At 45.6% G+C, this 22,221-nt stretch overlaps 1 protein-coding gene across 1 annotated transcript in view; it reads left to right on the top strand.

The window, feature by feature from the left end:
* The first annotated feature begins 709 nt into the window (after positions 1–709).
* CACNG3 (calcium voltage-gated channel auxiliary subunit gamma 3) overlaps positions 710–22,221 on the top strand; it is a 77,916-nt gene continuing 56,404 nt past the window's right edge. The window contains exon 1 of the mRNA XM_040441951.1: positions 710–920. Coding sequence (XP_040297885.1) covers positions 710–920 — 211 coding nt within the window. The remainder of the gene's footprint in view (positions 921–22,221) is intronic.

Genomic DNA, 22,221 nt, shown 5'->3' on the forward strand with positions numbered 1-22,221 from the left:
AAGGAGCCCAACCATGAGCTATCCCTTCAGCACCAAGGAGCCCAATCATGAGCTGTCCCTTCAGCACCAAGGAACCCAACCATGAGCTGTCCTTTCAGCACCAAGGAGCCTGAATATGAACTATCCCTTCAACACCAAGAAGCCAGGATATGAACTTGCCCTTCAACTGCAAAGAGCCAGGGTTTGAACTATCCCTTCAACTCCAAGGAGCCAGGACATGAACTGTCCCTTCAACGCTAAGGATCCAGGATATGAACTGTCCCTACAACTCCAAGGAGCCAGGATATGAACTATCCCTTCAACTCCAAGGAGCCAGGACATGAACTGTCCCTTTAACGCTAAGGAGCCAGGATATGAACTGTCCTTTCAGCACCAAGGAGCCTGGATACGAATGGTCCCTTCAGTACCACAGTCCATTAAACTATCGCACAAGCTTTGCAGTTGAGATCAATGTAGCATCGACTAAGACTGGGAGAATTCCAACTCTATTGTTCTAAAGCCAAGGAGATCTTCATAAGGTGCAACACTATAACTTCTTACTTCCCAAGCAAGGGTCATAGGACAGGTGCACGGAGCAGACATTGACTTTCTCAAGGTCATCGAACTTGTCAAAAAGTTCTTCAATCTGGATTATTCTGAAACAGCAACTGTCTGACCTCACTTCATCCAGGTTCCTCACAAGCAAGGAGCCCAACTACCATGACCAAGAATGAGGATGTGTGACAGAGGTGTTCAGATGCTTATCACCACTGTGGGGGCCTTCGCAGCTTTTAGTCTGATGACCATAGCGGTGGGCACGGATTATTGGCTGTATTCCAGAGGGGTCTGTAAAGCGAAATCTACCAATGACAATGAAACCAGCAAGAAGAACGAAGAGGTGATGACTCACTCGGGATTATGGAGAACCTGCTGCCTTGAAGGTATATTATCATCATAGTAGACGCCTATGACCTTTGGACCATGGGCTTGTGTGTCATTGCATTATTATGTCGGGTGGTGTAGGAAGACTATAACCTCTATATGTATCAAGCTTCAGGGCTGTCAGAACTTCATGGTACCAGTGGTTCCACCAACGCCGGTCTGACACAGGCTCACAGAGTGTATTGTTTGAGCTCATATGATCAATGTTTGTGACTATGAAATTTATTACAGTACATTTCACCCCTTAACCCCACTGTGAGTTCAACCCCCCTTGGTTCCTATTAAGGTCTAGTCTGTCTTGAACACCATGGGTGACTAACCTTAGGTGGAATTAAGAGGTCAGGTTTGAATGGACTCACCTTGGCATCAAGTTTTGCATTCTACCTGGTCTAATCACTTTACTATACCTTTAAGATCCCTCAAAAGTTCATCATGCCTATGCATACAGTATGCGCCCTTGCACAATCCTACCCTTTAACTTCAGCCAGGACTCTGTGCCCCTCATCACCCTACCCCTTCCATTCTTCCTACCCAGCTTCCAGGCTCGGATCTCAACTATCAGTTTGACAATAACTCGGTTCTGTTTCTATGTTGATTTTTCTTTTTTCTTTCAATGTGGGATATTTTCTAATATTAGCTTCTGTGTGGGAGATACCTAACAGAGCATTGCCATGGAGTTCTGTTCAGCTGAAAGGGTTAACCACTTCGCAGCCAGTGTCCAGCTAAACAGTGGAGGGTGCCATCGTCTGCGCTTTACTGCATGCGTTCGATATCTATATCATTACCAAAAAACAAAAATATCCGGGTTTCTGTCTTTGCATTTTTTTTTTTTGCATGGACTACAATCCCAAACAGCCCATATAGATGTCTCAGGGAAAGTTATCTGATGCATGGACTACAATTCCTATCATCACATTAAGGCCTCCTGCACACGTGCGCCCCGTGGCCGCAATGCAATGCGGGCCGCAATGCACGAACACCGACTGTGGGGCAGCCACAACGGATCACGGACCCATTCACTTTAATGGGTCTGCGATCCGCCCTTTCCGCAAAAAGATAGGACATGTTCTATCTTTTTGCGGAACGGAACTACTAGAAGAAACCCCACGAAAGCACTCCGTAGTGCTTCCGTGGGTTTCCCTTCCGTGCTTCCGTTCCGCACCATTCCGCATCTCCGGATTTCACTTCAATGGGTCAGCATCCTTGATGCGGAATGCCCACGGAACGGCGCCCGTGTATTGCGAATCTGCAATACGGCCACGGGGCGCACACGTTCGTGTGCAGGAGGCCTAAGTTATATGATCTTCGCTGCTGTTTAAGAATTTATGTTTTTATGTGGTTTTTTTTTCCACTATAGACCAAAAAGCATCAAAAATACATAATGATAAGGGAGATAAATTGGGAATGAATGGGTCCCCGGGAAGGATCCTTAGTAGACCAAGAGCTTCTGGGCTTCCAAATGTTCTTACTGGAGCCCGGGAAGGGTTAAGGAGACAATAAAACTCCTTGCGTTGCCTAAGTCACAGATTCCCCCAGTATTTAATCTTCTTTTCATTGCGCAGATTAATCAAGCTTTCTCCAATCTCTCATGTTTTGACTTCCAGATCCGTTCACCTTCTCTACCAGATAAAATGGAGCTCCGCTCCACGCCACAAATATAATGCTCAAACCACTGCCATAAATATTTCCTCCAATTCTAAGGAGGAGACGCTGCACTTGAAGGTCACCCCTAATTTTGAGGCATTCAAAAAGTGTCAAATTTAAGGAACCCTCTAGCGGGGGGGAATAATGTCACTTCGGAGTGTTGTTCCCTTCCAACTCCCCGTGCAATAGAAAAAATATATAAAACATAAAAAAGAGCTAATCGTAAATGGTCCGGCCCCTATCTTTCCCTGTCTGGCTGCCATCTTGTCCCTGGTCCCTGTGGCCGACTGGACTTACAGTCTGATGTCCCCATGTCAAATACAGACAGATTAGGGTGAATTTCAAAGGATTCCTATTAACTAACCCGCAGTAAAGCCGCCAATAAGGGGTCAAGCATGTTGCCTATGGGGTACCGGTGCTCCGCTGCTGCAAGGCGGCAGTAAGAATCACAGCCACCATGCTGCCATAGGAGTATTTAATGTAAGAAACGGTTATGTATTACACATGAGGAGTGATGATGTCATCATTCCCATAGTCTACATGCTAATCTGTCCCCTAGAGGAGGTGGCAGGGGTATTACGAGTCACCCTGGTATCAGAGCTCTTAGCCTGGAGCCTCCTGTCCTTACATGGTTGAGGAACTCCTCTGTGGCCGTATAATGTACAGAAGATGGACAGGCACATGATTCAGCGCACGATACTGTGTCAGACACGCATTTCAAGACTGATGGGCTGCCAGCTGGGTACTGCCCTATGGGGGCTTAGAATTATAACTGGCAACTACTTTACTCTGAATTTCCATAGACAGTCACAAATAAAGCCCACCTGCCCAAACTGGAACATCGCGCGCTGCTGCCAACCCGAAACCATCAGAGAATCCACCGCAGAACTCTCTGATGCCCAAAGCTACAGAGAAAATATATTCATCCACTTGAAATTCTCCTAATAGTGAATATTTTGGAGCTGAATTGGTTCTGATTCCTTTTTGTCTGCAGGGATCTCCAGCGATCAGCTGGATCTGTGTGTGGGGGGGTCCTGGCAGTAAGGGTTCCATTATTCTGCAGCACCACCACAGGTGAAGTGGGGTATTACACCATTCCCATTGAAATCAATGGGCTCGTCCATGTAATGCAAGGACATGCTGAGTCCTCCAGAGCAAGAGACGCTCTCTGCTTTGGCTAATTCAGGGTAGTCTGGAATGAGGGTCTGACATCATTTTGGACGATTCCCTTAAAGAAAATGTCATTCCTATAAAGAGAACTTTATTGGCCACAAATGTTTTCAATTATAAATGCAATTATTTAAAAGGGTCTTCCAAAAATAATAAGTATAGGTGATAAGTATCTGATTAGTGGGGGTATGACTGCTCCACCGATCATAAGAACAGGGGGGGAGCCATGTCCCACGTTTAAATGGAGTGGTGGTCAAGCATGCTCACCTCATTCAAAGTCTATGGGACTGACAGAGAGGTACAGCACCCGGCAATCTCTGGCAGTGCCATAGAATTTGAATTGGGTGGTATGGTTTGAGCGCCACCCATCGGGCAATTGCTAATAATACACTTCCTTAAAAGGGGTTATCCAACCCCTATAATGCCCCGCAAAATGCCCAGGCACCTCATATAGATTATACTCACCCTGTTTTCCCTGGCACCCACGTTGCTCCTGATGCCCGCACGGCCACCGCTGCCTCTCTCTGCCACGCGGATCAAAACAGGGGGGGGGGGGGGGAGCAGCCAATAGCAGGTCTTGACGGGAACGATGATAGGGAGGCTCATCCCTGTAGCGGCCTGCTATTGGATGTCCGACCCCCAGTCGCGGGTGTTTTGATCCGAGCGACGAGGAGATGCAGCGGCGGCTGTGCAGAGATCCGGAGGGACGTGGGTGCCGGGGAGTGGGGTAAGTATAACCTGTATGAGGTGCCTGGGCATTTTGGGGGGCATTGTAGGGGTTGGATAACCCCTTTTTATATAATAGTTACACAATCTCCTGGGGGGGGGGGGGTTGTAAAGGGTCCTGCACCAAAAAAGTGGCAGCAAAGGTCGCACATTTTTGCGCAAGTTTCCTTTTGCGGGATATGGGCAGGTGAAGATGGGGTACATCTCAACAATTTTAAGACTAGTTATACCAGAATTACACCCGAAATCTACGGCAACTCGAAGCTGGGACAGATGTCACTTTCTGGTGCACGGACCTCCCAAGATGCGCCAATGTGATTAAAAAAAAATTAATTAAATTGACGCATTTCACACCAGCACAAACTAGAAAAAAATGCCAGACCAATCTTGATAAATCCCCCATAGTGTACTGCTATTAACAGTGGAGGGGCTGCTACAATGTCTCATTAAACAGGTATATTATGTGCAGCAGACTCGTTTCTGGAATAGGTAGATTTGTCATTCAGGAGCTGGGTGACAACACAACGGGCCTGGACTGGCTGCTTTGCTGGTTGTCACCCACATTTCTCATACAAAGGGGTTCCTCACTTTGGCTGATGGCTGATCAGAGCGTCCCGCTGCTGGGACCCCCAGCGATCAACAGTAAACCATGAAGCAAGTGTTCAATACTCCTGCAGCGCCTCCGCAGGGGAAATAAAGCATTACACTTAGAAATCAATAAGCTGGACAGAATAGGTCCTCCAGAGCGAGAGACGCTCTTTGTAGCTACTAATAGACAAAGATCCTGAATGTGAGGAGACATTGGATGTAAGAGAATAAAATAAGATTTTTTTTTGCTGTGAAACCATTTATTTACCATGGCTGGAAAATGACTAAATGGGAACAAAGACCCCTAAAGTAGGTAAACAAGGAGAAAGCGCCTGCCGCTGCCAAGCAGATAAATACATCTTAAGACTGAAAAATGACAAACGCAATTGATGGTTGTGACACTTGAATTACACGGCAGAGCCCAGCTGAAAAGCGAGACGTGCACAAAAGACTAAGTTCTGGCATCTGGGAGTCACTTTTGTTTGCTGAAAACCATTCTCAGATGACGCCAAATTATTCAGCTACTCAAAGGAGTCGTCCACTTTATTTCTTCTCCGTTCATATCCAGAGCTGAATTCATTATTCTGCTGGATCCCTGTTTTACCATTGAGTACAGTGGGAGCTCACTCGATATAGCTGAACGGTCACGTCTCATTAAGGGGAGGAGCCAAACGGCTGTCTGATTCTTAGGGCAACCAATGGAATTTAGGGAGCAGCTATGGGCGTGAACGGCGGGGAATAATTTGAAATCCGAAGAAAAACAGTAAAAGGAAGGTATTTGCAAAGTTACTCAACATTTATTTAGGTTGATTTATTGATTTTTTTGATTGGGTGAATAAAATAATAGATGGCGGAGGTGCAGTAGACATCGCTTATCTACACTTTAGTAAGGCTTTTGATACTGTCCCACATAGAAGGTTTATCAATAAATTGCAGTCTTTGGGCTTGGACTCCCATATTGTTGAATGGATTAGGCAGTGGCTGAGGGACAGACAACAGAGGGTTGTAGTCAATGGGGTATATTCAGACCATGGTCTTGTTACCAGTGGGGTACCTCAGGGATCTGTTCTGGGACCCATATTGTTTAATATCTTTATCAGCGACATTGCAGAAGGCCTCGATGGTAAGGTGTGTCTTTTTGCTGATGACACAAAGATTTGTAACAGGGTTGATGTTCCTGGAGGGATACACCAAATGGAAAAGGATTTAGGAAAACTAGAGGAATGGTCAAAAATCTGGCAACTAAAATGTAATGTTGATAAGTGCAAGATAATGCCCCTGGGGCGTAAAAACCCAAGAGCAGAATATAAAATCAGTGATACAGTCCTAACCTCAGTATCTGAGGAAAGGGATTTAGGGGTCATTATTTCAGAAGACTTAAAGGTAGGCAGACCATGTCATAGAGCAGCAGGAGATGCTAGCAGAATGCTTGGGTCTATAGGGAGAGGCATTACCAGTAGACAGAGGGAGGCACTCATGCCGCTCTACAGAGCACTAGTGAGACCTCATCTGGAGTATTGTGCTCAGTACTGGAGGCCATATCTCCAGAAGGATATTGATACTTTGGAGACAGTTCAGAGAAGAGCTACTAAACTGGTACATGGATTGTAGGACAAAACTTACCAGGAAAGATTAAAAGACCTTAACATGTATAGCTTGGAAGAAAGACGAGACAGAGGGGATATAATAGAAACTGCTAAATACATAAAGGGAATCAACAAGGTAAAAGAGGAGAGAATATTTAAAAGAAGAAAAACTACCGAAAGAGAACACAGTTTTAAAATAGAGGGGCAAAGGTTTAAAAGCAATATCAGGAAGTATTACTTTAGGCCCCTTTCACACGGGAAAGATTTCTGCGTGGGTGCAATGCGTGAGGTGAACGCATTGCACCCGCACTGAATCCGGACCCATTCATTTCTATGGGGCTGCGCACATGAGCGGTGATTTTCACGCATCACTTGTGCGTTGCGTGACAATCGCAGCATGCTCCTCTTTGTGCTTTTTTGCACGTAACGCAGGCCACATAGAAATTAATGGGGTTGCATGAAAATCGCAAGCAAGTGCGGATGCGGTGCGATTTTCACGCATGGTTGCTAGGTGATGATCGGGATGGGGACCCGATCATTATTATTTTCCCTTATAACGTAGTTATAAGGGGAAATAATAGCATTCTGAATACAGAATGCATAGTACAATAGGGCTGGAGGGGTTAAAAAAACCACAAAAAATAATTTAACTCACCTTAATCCACTTGTTCGCGCAGCTCGGCTTCTCTTCTGTCTTCTTTTGTGAGGAATAGGACCTTTGATGACGTCACTACGTTCATCACATGGTCTGTCACATGATCCATCACCATGTTATAAGGGAAAATAATACAATCTACACAACCTTGAACCCAAACCTGAACTTCTGTGAAGAAGTTCGGGTCTGGGTACCACAGTCAGTTTTTTATCACACGCGTGCAAAACGCATTGAACACGCGCAATAAAAACTGAACAACGGAACGCAATCGCAATCAAAACTCACTGCAATTGGGTACCTACTCGCGCGGGTTTGCCGCAATGCACCGGGACGCATCCGGACACGGTCGTCTGCAAGGGGCCTTACTGAGAGAGTAGTGGATGCATGGAATAGCCTTCCTGCAGAAGTGGTAGCTGCAAATACAGTGAAGGAGTTTAAGCATGCATGGGATAGGCATAAGGCCATCCTTCATATAAGATAGGGCCAGGGGCTATTCATAGGATTCAGATATATTGGGCAGACTAGATGGGCCAAACGGTTCTTATCTGCCGACATATTCTATGTTTCTATGTTGAGATTGTTAAATTTTCTTCTATGCCTAATTACCCTTTAAATTTTTAATTTGATGTAATCTATACTGCACTCATTTGGATTCAGCCCCAGATCTCAGATCTCACAGGCAGCACTTTCTGCTTGCATCAGGTGCCTACACAGACGCTGCATGTACCTCAAATACCTTGTAGTGACTCCCTAATCTATATACAGGACATTGTGTAGGGACACAGCTTATTAACAAGGATACTGGTATCACTGGCTACTTGTACTGGTATTGCGGCTCAGTTCCATGGAAGCAAATAGGGCTAAGGTGCAATACCACACACGACCTATGAGCAGGTGTGGCGCTATTTCTGGAAGAATGCAGCCATGTAAATCCACTGTGTGATCTGGACTGCCGCTATACAAATTGAGAGCCCGTCCCCCCCTTTCCTAGATGAGAGACCTTATAGTCAGATATGATCACCAGCAGAATTGTTTGTACTGAAATCAGTGGGTGTCCATCAATGGCGCTGGGTCCTGGTGGTCATCTAGGACTAAGACTAAGAGTAACCACTGAGATGACTCCTGCTATTAAAGCGGGGTACCTATTAGCTGGGGATGCTCTAAGAAGGCATAGAAGAAGAGACAATCCCTTTTTGTTAGAAGGGTCTCCCAACAATCAGCTGGTCACAGAACTGGTAATGTGTAGTCTGATAAGAATTTGATTTCCCTGCAGCGCCTCCACAGGGGAAATGAAGCATTACGTTACGCCGTTTATGCATATGCAAAGAGGTATCTCCCAGTGAAAGAGAGCTTTTCTGCCAGCGCCACATTGTGGACGTGGCTCCCTAGGAGTCAAAATCCGACTCTTTAATAAGACTTTGGATATGACAAGGGACAGTGGATATGACAAGCCCTGAATGGAGACTCACTGGAAGTGCTCCACGGTATGCAGACTTATTGGCAATGGTCCATGGGAGAACAATATGCAAAGAGCTATCTCCCAACAATATCACTAGCGCCACCTTGTGGAAATGGCTCCCTAGGAGTCAAAATATGACATTTTAACAAGCCTTGGGCTCATAGGGAGCACCTTGCCAGTCAGAATCCTATTCCACACTGACGAGGGGCAGGCACCCCAAAACAGCTGGTTATTTGGCTTGGCGATTTCCCTTGTCATACCCCGAGGCTTTTTAAAAAGTCAGATTTTGACTCGCGGTCGAGAGGTGCGCTATCGAGAAGGTTCTCTTTCCTTGGGAGATACCTCTTTGCATATTGTTTTCCCATAGAGCATTGCCAATAAGTCTCCATACAGGGCTGGTCTCTTTAAAGGGCATCTGTCAGCAGTTTTGTACCTATGACACTGGCTGACCTGTTACAGGTGCGCTTGGCAGCTGAAGGCATCTGTGTTGGCCCCATGTTCATATGTGCCCGCGTTGCTGAGAAAAATGATGTTTTGATATATGCAAATGAGCCTCTAGGAGCAACGGGGGCGTTGCAATTACACCAAGAGGCTCTGCTCTCTCTGCAACTGCCGCGACCACTGCACTTTTATTGACAGGACCAGACAGTGTAAATGTCATCACACCTAGCACTGTCAATCAAAGTACAGAGGGTGCAGCAGTTGCAGAGAGAGCTGAGCCTCTAGGTGTAAGGGGAACGCCCCCGTTGCTCCTAGAGGCTCATTTGCATATATCAAAACATCATTTTTCTCAGTAATGCGTGCACATATGAACATGGGACCAACACAGATGTCTTCAGCTGCCAAGCGCACATGTAACAGGTCAGCCAGTGTCATAGGTACAAAACTGCTGACAGATGCCCTTTAAGGACAGCCAGTACCCTGCCTAAACAGTTCTTGCAGAAATCAATGGGCTGTCCTTGTAATGCACGGACACATCGGAACCTTATGGTGATAGAAATGCCGAGAACGGAGACCTCCTCTATTTGCTTCCAAAGACTAGTTTTATATTACATCTTTTTTGCACCAACTTTGCATTTTTTAGGGGCGTTTTTCTGTGGGACTTTTGCGGTGACAAATGCTGCGTCCAGCTGTTACATATTAGACTATACAAGTCCCTACAAACATGGCCAGCTTCTTGTGTTGCATTTTAAGATTCTAGCATTCCTTCACCACAGACTTCTCTACAGGAAAAGAAAGTCTGGAAGAAAAAAAAGCAATAAAAGTGTGTGCCAAAATATGTCACCCAAAAAAAGCTAATGTAATGTAAGAAACAAACGACAGTGTGGCAGCACCCCCCCCCCCAGTGTATATCTCTTTCTAAACCAGACATGCCCTTTAAGGGGTTGTGCAGCCAGTTAGGCCTCTTTCACACGAACGTGTGAGCTCCGTGGCCGTATGGCGGACCGCATTTGCAGATCCGCAATACACGGGCGCCGTTCCGGATGCGGACCCATTCACTTAAATGGGTCCGCAAATCCAAAGGTTGCGGAAGGGAACCCTACGGGAGCACTACGGAGTGCTTCCGTGGGGTTTCGTCCCGTACTTCCGTTCCGCAAAAAGATATAACATGTCCTATTTTTTTGCGGAACGGCCGGATCGCGGACCCATTAAAGTCAATGGGCATGCGATCCGCTGCGGCTGCCCCGCGAACAGTGTTCGTGCATTGCGGGCCGCAACTTGACCATGGGGCGCACACGTTCGTGTGCAAGAGGCCTAATACTGATGACCCATCCTCAGGATCGGTCTTCAATATCTGACCTGTGGGGGTCCGACTCCCGACACCCCTGCCAATCAGCTGTTTGAAGAGGAAGCGACGCTCGTACGAGCGCTACCTCCTCTTCAAGATTACACTGCGCATTGTCCTGGAGGCGCGGTGTAATTACAAGCGCCATTCACTTCAATGGGAGGAGCACTTGTAACTACACTGCGCCGCCGCTGCCAGCGAGACGGCGCGCAGGGTAATCTTGAAGCGCAAGCAGCGCTCGTCTAAGTGCCACCCCCCTCTTCAAACAGCTGATTGGCGGGTGTGCCGGGAGTCAGACCTCCCACCGATCAGATATCGATGACCTATCCTCAGGTCACAATGCACAACCCCTTTAAGGGCAAGCATGAACTGTTCCGGCGGTGCGAATAATTGAAGACTTGAGGTTTTTCACTATCTATGACCCTGGGGATGACTATGCAAATTATTAGCGCCAGCTCTCAGATATATAGAGACAGATTAATGTAAACACAAGTCATTATATTTGCATTTTTCACAAGCTGAATTCATCTTGTACGATGGTATACTATAGGGCGGTAATACGTTATTATTTTATGTCTGCATTGTATATGCTGCACGGGCAGCGCTCCGTGACTCAGGCAGTAAACTGCACAAGCGGAAATGTTTAACTATAATACGATAAATGAGTAATATCTCCCCTGGGGGTACGGTTACACTATAGCGCTATACGTTATTTGCTGATGTATTGCAGCCATTGTATATGGGTCACACAATGTAATTTGCCACAGAGGCAGTTCTAATAGTATATCCTGCAAATGATTTTATAAAAGGATTTTCTGGCAACCCCTTTAATATGACACTGGCCCCCAGCAAACAGATGATTCTTTTTCTGCTCATTTTTCTCACAGCGACCACTACTGGGCATACAGAGTATTACACGCTCCAGGTTATCTGGGCATCCCGAGCGGAGGGGAAATGTCCCTTGATGACACCCCTAAACCCAAGGGTGGTCATACCGTCTATGTAGGTATTCCAGTTTCCCGGAGGGTAGGGGGGCCATCCACAGTACATTTGGATAAAGCTTAGCTTAACCCCTTCAGGGTATGGTTGGTACAATGGCAAATCTGTGTCCCATTGCTTCCAGCGGGAATATGTCTTGCTATTCATACAGTTTTGGATTATGGAAATCCGCATCAAAAGGGATGTGTTCCCTCTTGGTGCAGTTTCTGAGAGTGTGGTGGGCGTCCTCAGGGCCAATTAGAGGGGTTGTGACACCATTAAAAGTCATTTTAAAGGGGTTCTGCAGTTTTTTTAAACTAATGATCTATCCTCTGGATACTGCCAGCGCCTCTGCCTTCTCAAACAGCTGATCAGCGGGGGTCCCGGGTGTCGGACCCCCACCGATCAGATGCTTATGATCTATCCAGAGGATAGATCATCAGTTTAAAAAAAACTGCAAAGCCCCTTTAATATAAATCAGCATAAAAAGTTCTATTTAATTTTGTAATTTACTTTGTTACAAAAATTCTCTGGATATGCTCTTTACTTCATTATAATGGCGCCCCCTGGTGTTTAATCTGTATAGTAACGTGCACGTCCACCTCCAGAGGTGGTTGCACATGCTTGGTTCTAGCCTTCAAATGCCAACAGAAAGGACACGCCCTCTGAGCTGTTATAGGGAGAGCTGCCTCAAAAAGGACACGCCTCCTGAGCTCAGATAGGAAGAGAGCTGCAGCAGAAAGGACCCACCCCCTGAGCTGTGATAGGGAGAGAGCTGCGGCAGGAAGGAAACCCGTGAGCTGAGGTAGGTAGAGAGCTGCAGCAAAAAAGGATATGACCCCTGAGCTGTGATAGGGAGAGCTGTAGCAGAAAGGGCACATCCCTGCGCTGTGATCCGGAGAGAGCTGCTGCAGAAAGGACACACACCCTGACTGAGCTGTAGTGGGTAGACAGCTGTAGCAGAAAGGACATGCCCCCTTAGCTCTGATAGGGAGAGAGCTGCAGCAGAAAGGACCCATCCCCTGATTGGTGATAGGGAGAGAGTGAAAACAGAAATAAGAAATCCCCTGAGCTGTGATAGGGAGAGAGCTACAACAGATAGGACACCTCCCCTGAGCAGTGGTAGAGAGCTGTGGCAGAAAGGACATGCCCCCTGAGCTGCGATAGGGAGAGTGCTGCAGCAATAAGGACACCCCCCCAGAGTTGCCAACTTGAAGAAAATCGAGCAGAGCAATTGGAGCGATAAAAATTGAAGCTCAAAAGCAAAACATAGAAGATAATATGTGATCTAATGCTTCTCACAGCTGGCAGTTTGCTACAGTGTATCAGTTTAGACAATCCTCAGTGAGCTAAACAGCCTGGACCCAAAAGCTGGAATATTTTACCTGATACAATGTAACAAACTATCAGCGCCCCTGATGTATTTAGCTCACAGACATTTGTGTAGACCGGATGCAATTGTAGCTGTCTAGGTTTTCAGTCTTGACATGTAAACAAGAATGTTCCCATTCACCGACAGCAAGCAGAGATGTTGCCATAGGTGAGAGATAAAAGCACACGGTATATTAGACAGGTGTAGCACTTAACACTGCGTAGAACAGTGAGTATCCGGGGTCTATAACGCTGTCCCTGTGTCCCCATCATACTGGGGGGGTCATCTCTATTTCGTTGCTCTCTTCTGCTCATGTCGGCCCCGTCCCTGTGCTCAGGAAAGCAGGACAAATCCACCGTTGCTAGGTCCGATCTATGTCTTGACAGCTGGGTTATTACACTGCACTAATCCCAGTGAAGTCTCATTTCATCTGCCGTCGTGGAGATTAATACAAATCTTGTTTGAGGTGTATTTGTTGCTGCGTTGCGGTATATATTATAATACAGGCGGCTTCCTGGCGTCTCCCCCCCTCCCTCCTATAAGTCAGGTTATAGGTCTGGTGACAGATCTGGAGGAAGCGGCGCAGCGCTGACAGGCTTCTGTTCTCACTCCCTATGCAAATTACCGCAGTTAATCTACATGCAAAGTCAAGAAACGCTGTCGTCACCGAGCGCACGGGATAAGTGCTTCAATCCATAGCCTAAGCACAAGGCTGAATACACCAGAGGCTCAAAGGGGGTCTCTACTTCTTACAAATCCCCCAAACTAAGTGGATATCTGGGTATCCTACTGCTGGGACCCCCAGTGATCAACTGTACATTGTGAGGAAACCTTCGAGCAAGTGTTTGATTTCTCTGCAGCGCCTCCACAGGGAAAATGAAGCATTGCATGGTGCCCATTAAAATCAATGTGCATGGATGTAATGGTTGGGTCATCCAGATGGAGATTCAAAATAAGGAAGAAAGGAAGGAGGGGAGGAAGAAAGGATGGAAGGAAGGAAGGAAGGAATAAAGGAAGGAAGGATGGAATAAAGGATGGAAGGATAGAAGGAATGAGGGGAGGGTGGAATGAAGGAAGGAGGGGAGGAAGGAAGGAATAAAGGAAGGAAGGACGGAATAAAGGATGGAAGGAAGAAAGGATAGAAGGGAGGAAGTAAGGAAGGAAGGAAGGAATAAAGGAAGGGAGGAAGAAAGGATAGAAGGGAGGGAGGAAGGAAGGAAAAAGAAAAAAAGAAGAGAGGCACAGAAAGGAACACAGATAGGTAGAACATAGTAACATAGTACATAAGGCCGAAAAAAGACATTTGTCCATCCAGTTCGGCCTGTTATCCTGCAAGTTGATCCAGAGGAAGGCAAAAAAACAAACTGTGAGGTAGAAGCCAATTTTCCTCACTCCTGACTCCAATCAGGCAATCAGAATAACTCCCTGGATCACCGACCCCTCTCTAGTAGCTATATCCTGTAATATTATTACACTCCAGTAACACATCCAGGCCCCTCTTGAATTCCTTTATTGTACTCACCATCACCACCTCCTCAGGCAGAGAGTTCCATAGTCTCACTGCTCTTACCATAAAGAATCCTCTTCTATGTTTGTGTACAAACCTTCTTTCCTCCAGACGCAGAGGATGTCCCCTCGTCACAGTCACAGTCCTGGGGATAAATAGATGATGGGATAGATCTCTGTACTGACCCCTGATATATTTATACATAGTAATTAGATCTCCCCTCAGTCGTCTTTTTTCTAAAGTGAATAACCCTAATTTTGATAATCTTTTAGGGTCCTGTAGTTGCCCCATTCCAGTTATTACTTTGCCCTCCTCTGGACCTTCTCCAGCTCTGCTATGTCTGCCTTGTTCACAGGAGCCCAGAACTGTACACAGTACTCCATGTGTGGTCTGACTAGTGATGTGTAAAGTAGTAGGACTATGTTCTCATCACGGGCATCTAAGCCCCTTCTGATGCAACCCATTATCTTATTGGCCTTGGCAGCAGCTGCCTGACACTGGTTTTTGCAGCTTAGTTTGCTGTTTATTAAAATTCCTAGATCCTTTTCCATGTCAGTGTTACCGAGTGTTTTATCATTTAGTATGTACGGGTGACTTGCATTATTCCTTCCCATGTGCATAACCTTACATTTGTCAATGTTAAACCTCATCTGCCACTTATCTGCCCAAGCCCCCAATCTACCCAGATCCCTCTGTAGTAGTATACTGTCCTCTATAGTATATATATATATACAGTATACTGTCCTCTTCAGTGTAAATTACTTTACACAGTTTAGTGTCATCTGCGAAAATTGATACTTTACTGTGTAAGCCTTCTACAAGATCATTAATAAATATATTGAAGAGAATAGGGCCTAATACTGACCCCTGAGGTACTCCACTAGTGACAGTGACCCAATCTGAGTGTGTACCGTTAATAACCACCCTCTGTTTTCTATCATTGAGCCAGTTACTTACCCACTTACAGACGTTTTCTCCCAGTCCGAGCATTCTCATTTTATATACTAACCTTTTATGAGGTACAGTGTCAAATGCTTTGGAGAAGTCCAGATATACGACATCCATTGATTCGCCGCTGTCAAGTCTAGAACTTACCTCCTCATAGAAACTGATTACATTAGTTGGACATGACCGATCCCTCACAAAGCCATGCTGATATGGCGTTATTTGCTTATTTCCGTCGAGATGCTCCAAGATATCATCTCTCAGAAAACCTTCAAACAGTTTACCCACAACAGATGTTAAACTTACCGGCCTATAGTTTCCAGGCTCTGTTTTTGGACCCTTTTTGAATATTGGCACCACATTTGCCATGCGCCAATCCTGTGGGACATTCCCTGTCAGTATAGAGTCCGCAAATATCAGAAATAAGGGTCTGGCTATGACATTACTTAATTCCCTTAGGATACGGGGGTGTATGCCATCAGAAAAAGAAAAAAGGAAAAGCAGCACTCTGTAGTTAGGTGGGTGCAATCCAGGATCAACAAATGATTCAATAGAGGTAAAAGCGAGTCTTTGTCAAGCCTCCATTGAGTAGAGCTGAAACGTTGGGTGAATAAAGGACATCCACATTTTTTCACTGAAATGTTGAAGTGCTTCCTCTCTTTTACCTCTATTCACACAGATAGGCAGATAAATGATAGATACCAGGACCAGTTCATGCTTCTTGCAATTGTCTGTATTATGTAGGTGCACTCCTTTTCATATGTATGGCGCCATGGAATGAATGGTGCTTTAATAATAATAAATAATAATAATAACAAATAGATAAATAGATATCAGATAAATAAATAGACATACAGACAGGTAGATGCATTTACCAGTTTTTTGTGTCAGTCTTCACTGTGGCTCTGTCATTCCATTACTGAAGAACAGATATAGGTGGGTTTTTAACTATTCTGTGGTTCAGTGAATTGAGGGACTTGAGATTAAATTGAAAAACATTCAAAGTGTATTTCCGTGTTTGCCAGTCGTGCCTGAGATTGAATACCCAACCTATATGGCGGCCGGGGGAGCTGGAAACAGCGTGGCACAGTCTCTGTAACTCCGGCCCAACTGGTCACCGTATGTGCAGGATATTCAGAACTGGACGGCTAAAATGGAAATATCCCCTTCATTATAATGGTAGAATGACGGCCACTGGATCCATGGAACCTCCTATAATCCTATTTGCAGGACTGTTGTGGGGAGCTGTCAGCAGTACTGACACTGTCACACATTCAATATATCACCCGCTGCTCATTTTGCTTTGTACAAAGATGAAGGATTTACACCTTTGTGCAGACGCTGTTTACTAATTCTTTTTATTAAGTAGAATATGATATGGTTCTGAAACTCCGTTTAAAGGAAACTATATATATATATATAGTATATGAAATGAATTAAATTATGAACTGATTCGGAACATGTAATTAATTGGAATTTTAAGAATTAACTTAAAGCCAAATATTCTACTTCGTTTCTCTGACTTGATAAATCATAGAGCTCAGGCTGCCTACAGTCACCACTAGGGGGAGCTCACTTCACATGAATTTATATAACTTACATTAAAGAGGTTTCCTGAGAAGGACTGAGCTGCACATAGGCCATGTCCCCAATGAACATGACGTGAATGGTCTAGGAAGAGGCTGCAGCACTCACTGGAGCACTGCGGCCTCTTCAAACAAATGATCGGCAGGGGTGCTGGGAGTCAGACCCCCCCATCAATCAGATATTGACAGCTGAAGGCATCTGTGTTGGTCTCATGCCCATATGTGCTCGCATTGCTGAGAAAAATGATGTTTTACTATATGCAAATGAGCCTCTAGGAGCAACGGGGGCGTTACCATTACACCTAGAGGCTCTGCTCTCTCTGCAACTGCCGCGTCCTCTGCACTTTGATTGACATTGCCAGGCTTGATGACATTTTTACTGCCTGGTGCTGTCAATTAAAGTGCAGAGGGCACAGCAATTGCAGAGAGAGCAGAGCCTGTAGGTGTAATGGCAACGCCCCCGTTGCTCCATGAGGCTCATTTGCATAGATTTTCTCAGCAATGCGGGCACATATGAACATGGGACCAACACAGATGCCTTCAGCTGCCAAGGGCACATGCAAGTCAGCCAGTGTCATAGGTGCAAATCTGATGACCAATGCCTTTTAAAGAGCAGCCGTCTGCAGAATCAATCCCATCAAACCAGGTATACTATCTGATAGGGCTGATCCTGCTGGGTAAAATGATACCTGTCTTGTGAAAAATCGGTTGAGGTGTTTCTGGGGGGGGAAATAAACTTTTATACTTCAGTGCATCAAGGGGTGTGGCCACCAGGATCAACCCTACCAGGTTTAATGGGGTTGATCCTGCAGACAGATGTTCTTTAAGGTCAATAATTTTTAACATGAGAGAGATTACTTATTTCCTACAGTTTTTTATGGTGGGGCTGGTTGTGGGGTCTATACTCTGCATAGGCACCAGGTCCCCCTGTAGGAGCCCGCAGGTCACGGCACAGTACGATTCTCTGGGATCTGCTACTTTTTCGCCATCTCTGTAGCACAAAATGTGATTTTCATCTTTAGGCTCAACAATCACCGTGCACCAGAATTGCCTTGTGCATTTTTAATCAAAGGCATGTCATGTTTCTTGACTTAAAAGGGAAATTAGAGGAGAATGCAATGAGTATGTTATAGCAGGGGGCTGAATATCGAATTTGGTAAATCTAAATTCCTGGAAACAGACGTGAAATATACCACAGCCTGAGGGAAGAGCGATGGAGGGCTGTGTGCTAATACCCTGCAGAGGTGTGCTGCTGCTGAGTAATGAGGGAAAGGATGAAGAACAGCACTTGGGTCTGACCACAGCCACAGCCCATGTCATAAATATTCCTATTCATCTTCAAAATTCCTTTACAAAAGGCATATGGAGGGTACTGCTGGGATTCCACCTCTCTGCTGGCCAAGGTGGAGACACCAGCCATGTTAGTACAATGGAAGCTGGAAAAATTATACTGTATTACTTATGTTCCTGGCAACTTAAATGTTTAAAAGTGGTATATTCTTATATGGGATAATACACACAGTGATGTCACAGTGCAGAGATAATAGACAGTGATGTCACAGTACAAAGATAATAAGCACAGTGATGTCACAGTACAGAGATAATAAACAGTGATGTCACAGTACAAAGATAATAAACACAGTGATGTCACAGTACGGGATAATAAACACAGTGATGTCACAGTACAGGAATAATAAACACAGTAATGTCAAAGCACAGAGATAATAAACACAGTGATGTCACAGTACAGGGATAATAAACACAGTGATGTCACAGTACAGGGATAATAAACACAGTGATGTCACAGTACAGGGATAATAAACACAGTGATGTCACAGTACGGGATAATAAACAGTGATGTCACAGTACAGGGATAATAAACACAGTGATGTCACAGTACAGGGATAATAAACACAGTGATGTCACAGTACAGGGATAATAAACACAGTGATGTCACAGTACAGAGATAATAAACACAGTGATGTCACAGTACAGAGATAATAAACACAGTGATGTCACAGTACAGAGATAATAAACACACTGATGTCACAGTACAGGGAGAATAAACACAGTGATGTCACAGTACAGGGATAATAAACACAGTGATGTCACAGTACGGGATAATAAACACAGTGATGTCACAGTACAGGGGTAATAAACACAGTGATGTCACAGTACAGGGATAATAGTGATGTCATAGTACTCCCCTTTTGCATTCAATGAAGCGGGCACGGGTAGTTCTACAATACAACAGTCCACTTCTTCATGCTACACAATTTTGGTTTAGGTCCCCATTTTTCAGACAGCAGGAAGCATAAGACAACAGTAGAAATCATAAAGCCAAGGAATAATAAAAGTGTAAGGAAATGTGTAAGAATGAGAATCAATTTAAACAATGAGCTATCCTGTATGTGCCCTGAGAGGGAGGGGTGCGGAGACAAACAACAGGCATGGTCTTCCAGGAGGTTTAGCTCTATGAAAGCTGGAATGCCAGACACGGCCCCTGGACAAGGGTGACAGCGACCTATCATTGATTCTATCCAATCATTCTGGTGCCATATACAGGGCAATAAACATATGCAATCATGTAAATAGCATTATTTCAGTGTCGGATTTAGTAACTTTGTTAGTATTATGTCCTGGAGTCAGAACAGAGAGCTGAACCACGAAATAGCTGCACATTTTAATAACTGTGGGAAATTACATTTTGTTGCTGACAGCAGCATATCTGCTCTTCAAATATGAGTCACTACATGGATTATTTCCCGCTGCGCTTCTCAAAAGTTTATACCAAACTCTTGTTACTACTGCTATGCATACCTGCCAAATTGCTCGGCATCTTGTCTATAATAATTATCTCTTATAACTAAGTTGTAGGAGGATGGTAGACAGACATACGGATCTGAGGCCCAGGAGAGGCAGCAGACGGTGCCCTGAGCAGCAGCATGCATGTCACAGGCTTTATGCAAGCTCCAAAACTCAATTTTGCCTAAGAATGGCATCCAAACTAGAGAGAACCAACCATCCCGAATGTGGCAGAAGAGTCCTGGTCCCGCTGGGTGCAGTGTTCTTCTCTGCAGCATCATGTCTCTAAGGGCTCATGCACACAAACGTGTTTTTTTTCCGTGTCTATTCCGTTTTATTTTGTGGCCCGTATGCGGAACCATTCATTTCAATGGGTCAGCAAAAAAAATAAAAAATATGGAAATGACTCCGTATGTCTGCGTGGTTGTTCCGCAAAAAAGATAGATGTCCTATTCCATTTTGCGGGCAAGGATAGGCATTGTTACAATGGATCCAGTATGGATGTCACAAGGACGTCATCTGCATTTTTTGCTGATCATTGTTTTGCGGATTGCAAAAAACATACGGTCGTGTGCATGAGCCCTAACAGTCAGGGTGGCAGCCTCCTCCTCCCTGCCCTCAGTCTCCACACTGCAGCTTTAGCGGACAGGAGGGATATTCTAGGACAGAGGAAAGCGTCTCCAGCTCTTCCAATATGAAGAATCCTGGATACTTCACGTCGTTACAGGCTGTCCCTGTCATATCAGCCCCAAGGCAGAGGGATTAATGCTTCCATAGTGTATTCAGCAGGTCTCTATCTCTCATGTGCAGGGGCGGACTGGCCATAGACCTTACAGGGAAATTTCCTGGTGGGTGGATACCCAGGCCTCTCAAGCCCTCGTCAAGCCCACTGACCACATAACAATCTGATTCTCTCAGCATTAATTAACACTAGAAGCATCAGGTACTTATGTACTTGGCCAATGGCAGCAGGTGCTCTACTAAACTCAACTGTATCACCTTCTTCTTGAATATTGTGATGAGGGCTGCAGTATTTTGTGCTGCACTGGGGTATCTGGTTCTGCTGGGGCAGTATTTTGTGCTGCACTGTGGTTTTTGGTTCTGCTGGGGCGGTATTTTGTGCTGCACTGTGGTATCTGGTTCTGCTGGGGCAGTATTTTGTACTGCACTGTAATATCTGGTTCTGCTGGGGCGGTATTTTGTGCTGCACTGTGGTATCTGGTTCTGCTGGGGCAGTATTTTGTGCTGCACTGTGGTATCTGGTTCTGCTGGGGCGGTATTTTGTGCTGCACTGTGGTATCCGGTTCTGCTGGGTATGTTTTGTGCAGCACTGTGGTTTTTGGTTCTGCTGCACTGTGGTTTTTGGTTCTGCTGGGGAAGTATTTTGTGCTGCACTGTGGTTTTTGGTTCTGCTGGGGCGGTATTTTGTGCTGCACTGTGGTATCTGGTTCTGCTGGGGCAGTATTTTGTGCCGCACTGTGGTATCTGGTTCTGCTGGGGCAGTATATTGTGCTGCACTGTGGTATCTGGTTCTGCTGGGGCGGTATTTTGTGCTGCACTGTGGTATCTGGTTCTGCTGGGGCGGTATTTTGTGCTGCACTGTGGTATCTGGTTCTGCTGGGGCGGTATTTTGTGCTGCACTGTGGTATCTGGTTCTGCTGGGGCGATATTTTGTGCTGCACTGTGGTATCTGGTTCTGCTGGGGCGATATTTTGTGCTGCACTGTGGTATCTGGTTCTGCTGGGGCAGTATTTTGTGCGGCACTGTGGTTTTTGGTTCTGCTGGGGCAGTATTTTGTGCAGCACTGTGGTTTTTGGTTCTGCTGGGGCGGTATTTTGTGCTGCACTGTGGTTTTTGGTTCTGCTGGGGAAGTATTTTGTGCTGCACTGTGGTTTTTGGTTCTGCTGGGGCGGTATTTTGTGCTGCACTGGGGTATCTGGTTCTGCTGGGGCAGTATTTTGTGCTGCACTGTGGTTTTTGGTTCTGCTGGGGCGGTATTTTGTGCCGCACTGTGGTATCTGGTTCTGCTGGGGCAGTATTTTGTGCCGCACTGTGGTATCTGGTTCTGCTGGGGCAGTATTTTGTGCTGCACTGTGGTTTTTGGTTCTGCTGGGGCGGTATTTTGTGCTGCACTGTGGTATCTGGTTCTGCTGGGGCAGTATTTTGTACTGCACTGTGGTATCTGGTTCTGCTGGGGCGGTATTTTGTGCTGCACTGTGGTATCTGGTTCTGCTGGGGCAGTATTTTGTGCTGCACTGTGGTATCTGGTTCTGCTGGGGCGGTATTTTGTGCTGCACTGTGGTGTCTGGTTCTGCTGGGGCGGTATTTTGTGCTGCACTGTGGTATCTGGTTCTGCTGGGGCGATATTTTGTGCTGCACTGTGGTATCTGGTTCTGCTGGGGCGGTATTTTGTGCTGCACTGTGGTATCTGGTTCTGCTGGGGCAGTATTTTGTGCAGCACTGTGGTTTTTGGTTCTGCTGGGGCAGTATTTT

The sequence above is a fragment of the Bufo bufo genome, chromosome 7 (assembly GCF_905171765.1).
Source record: "Bufo bufo chromosome 7, aBufBuf1.1, whole genome shotgun sequence".
NCBI lineage: Eukaryota > Metazoa > Chordata > Amphibia > Anura > Bufonidae > Bufo > Bufo bufo.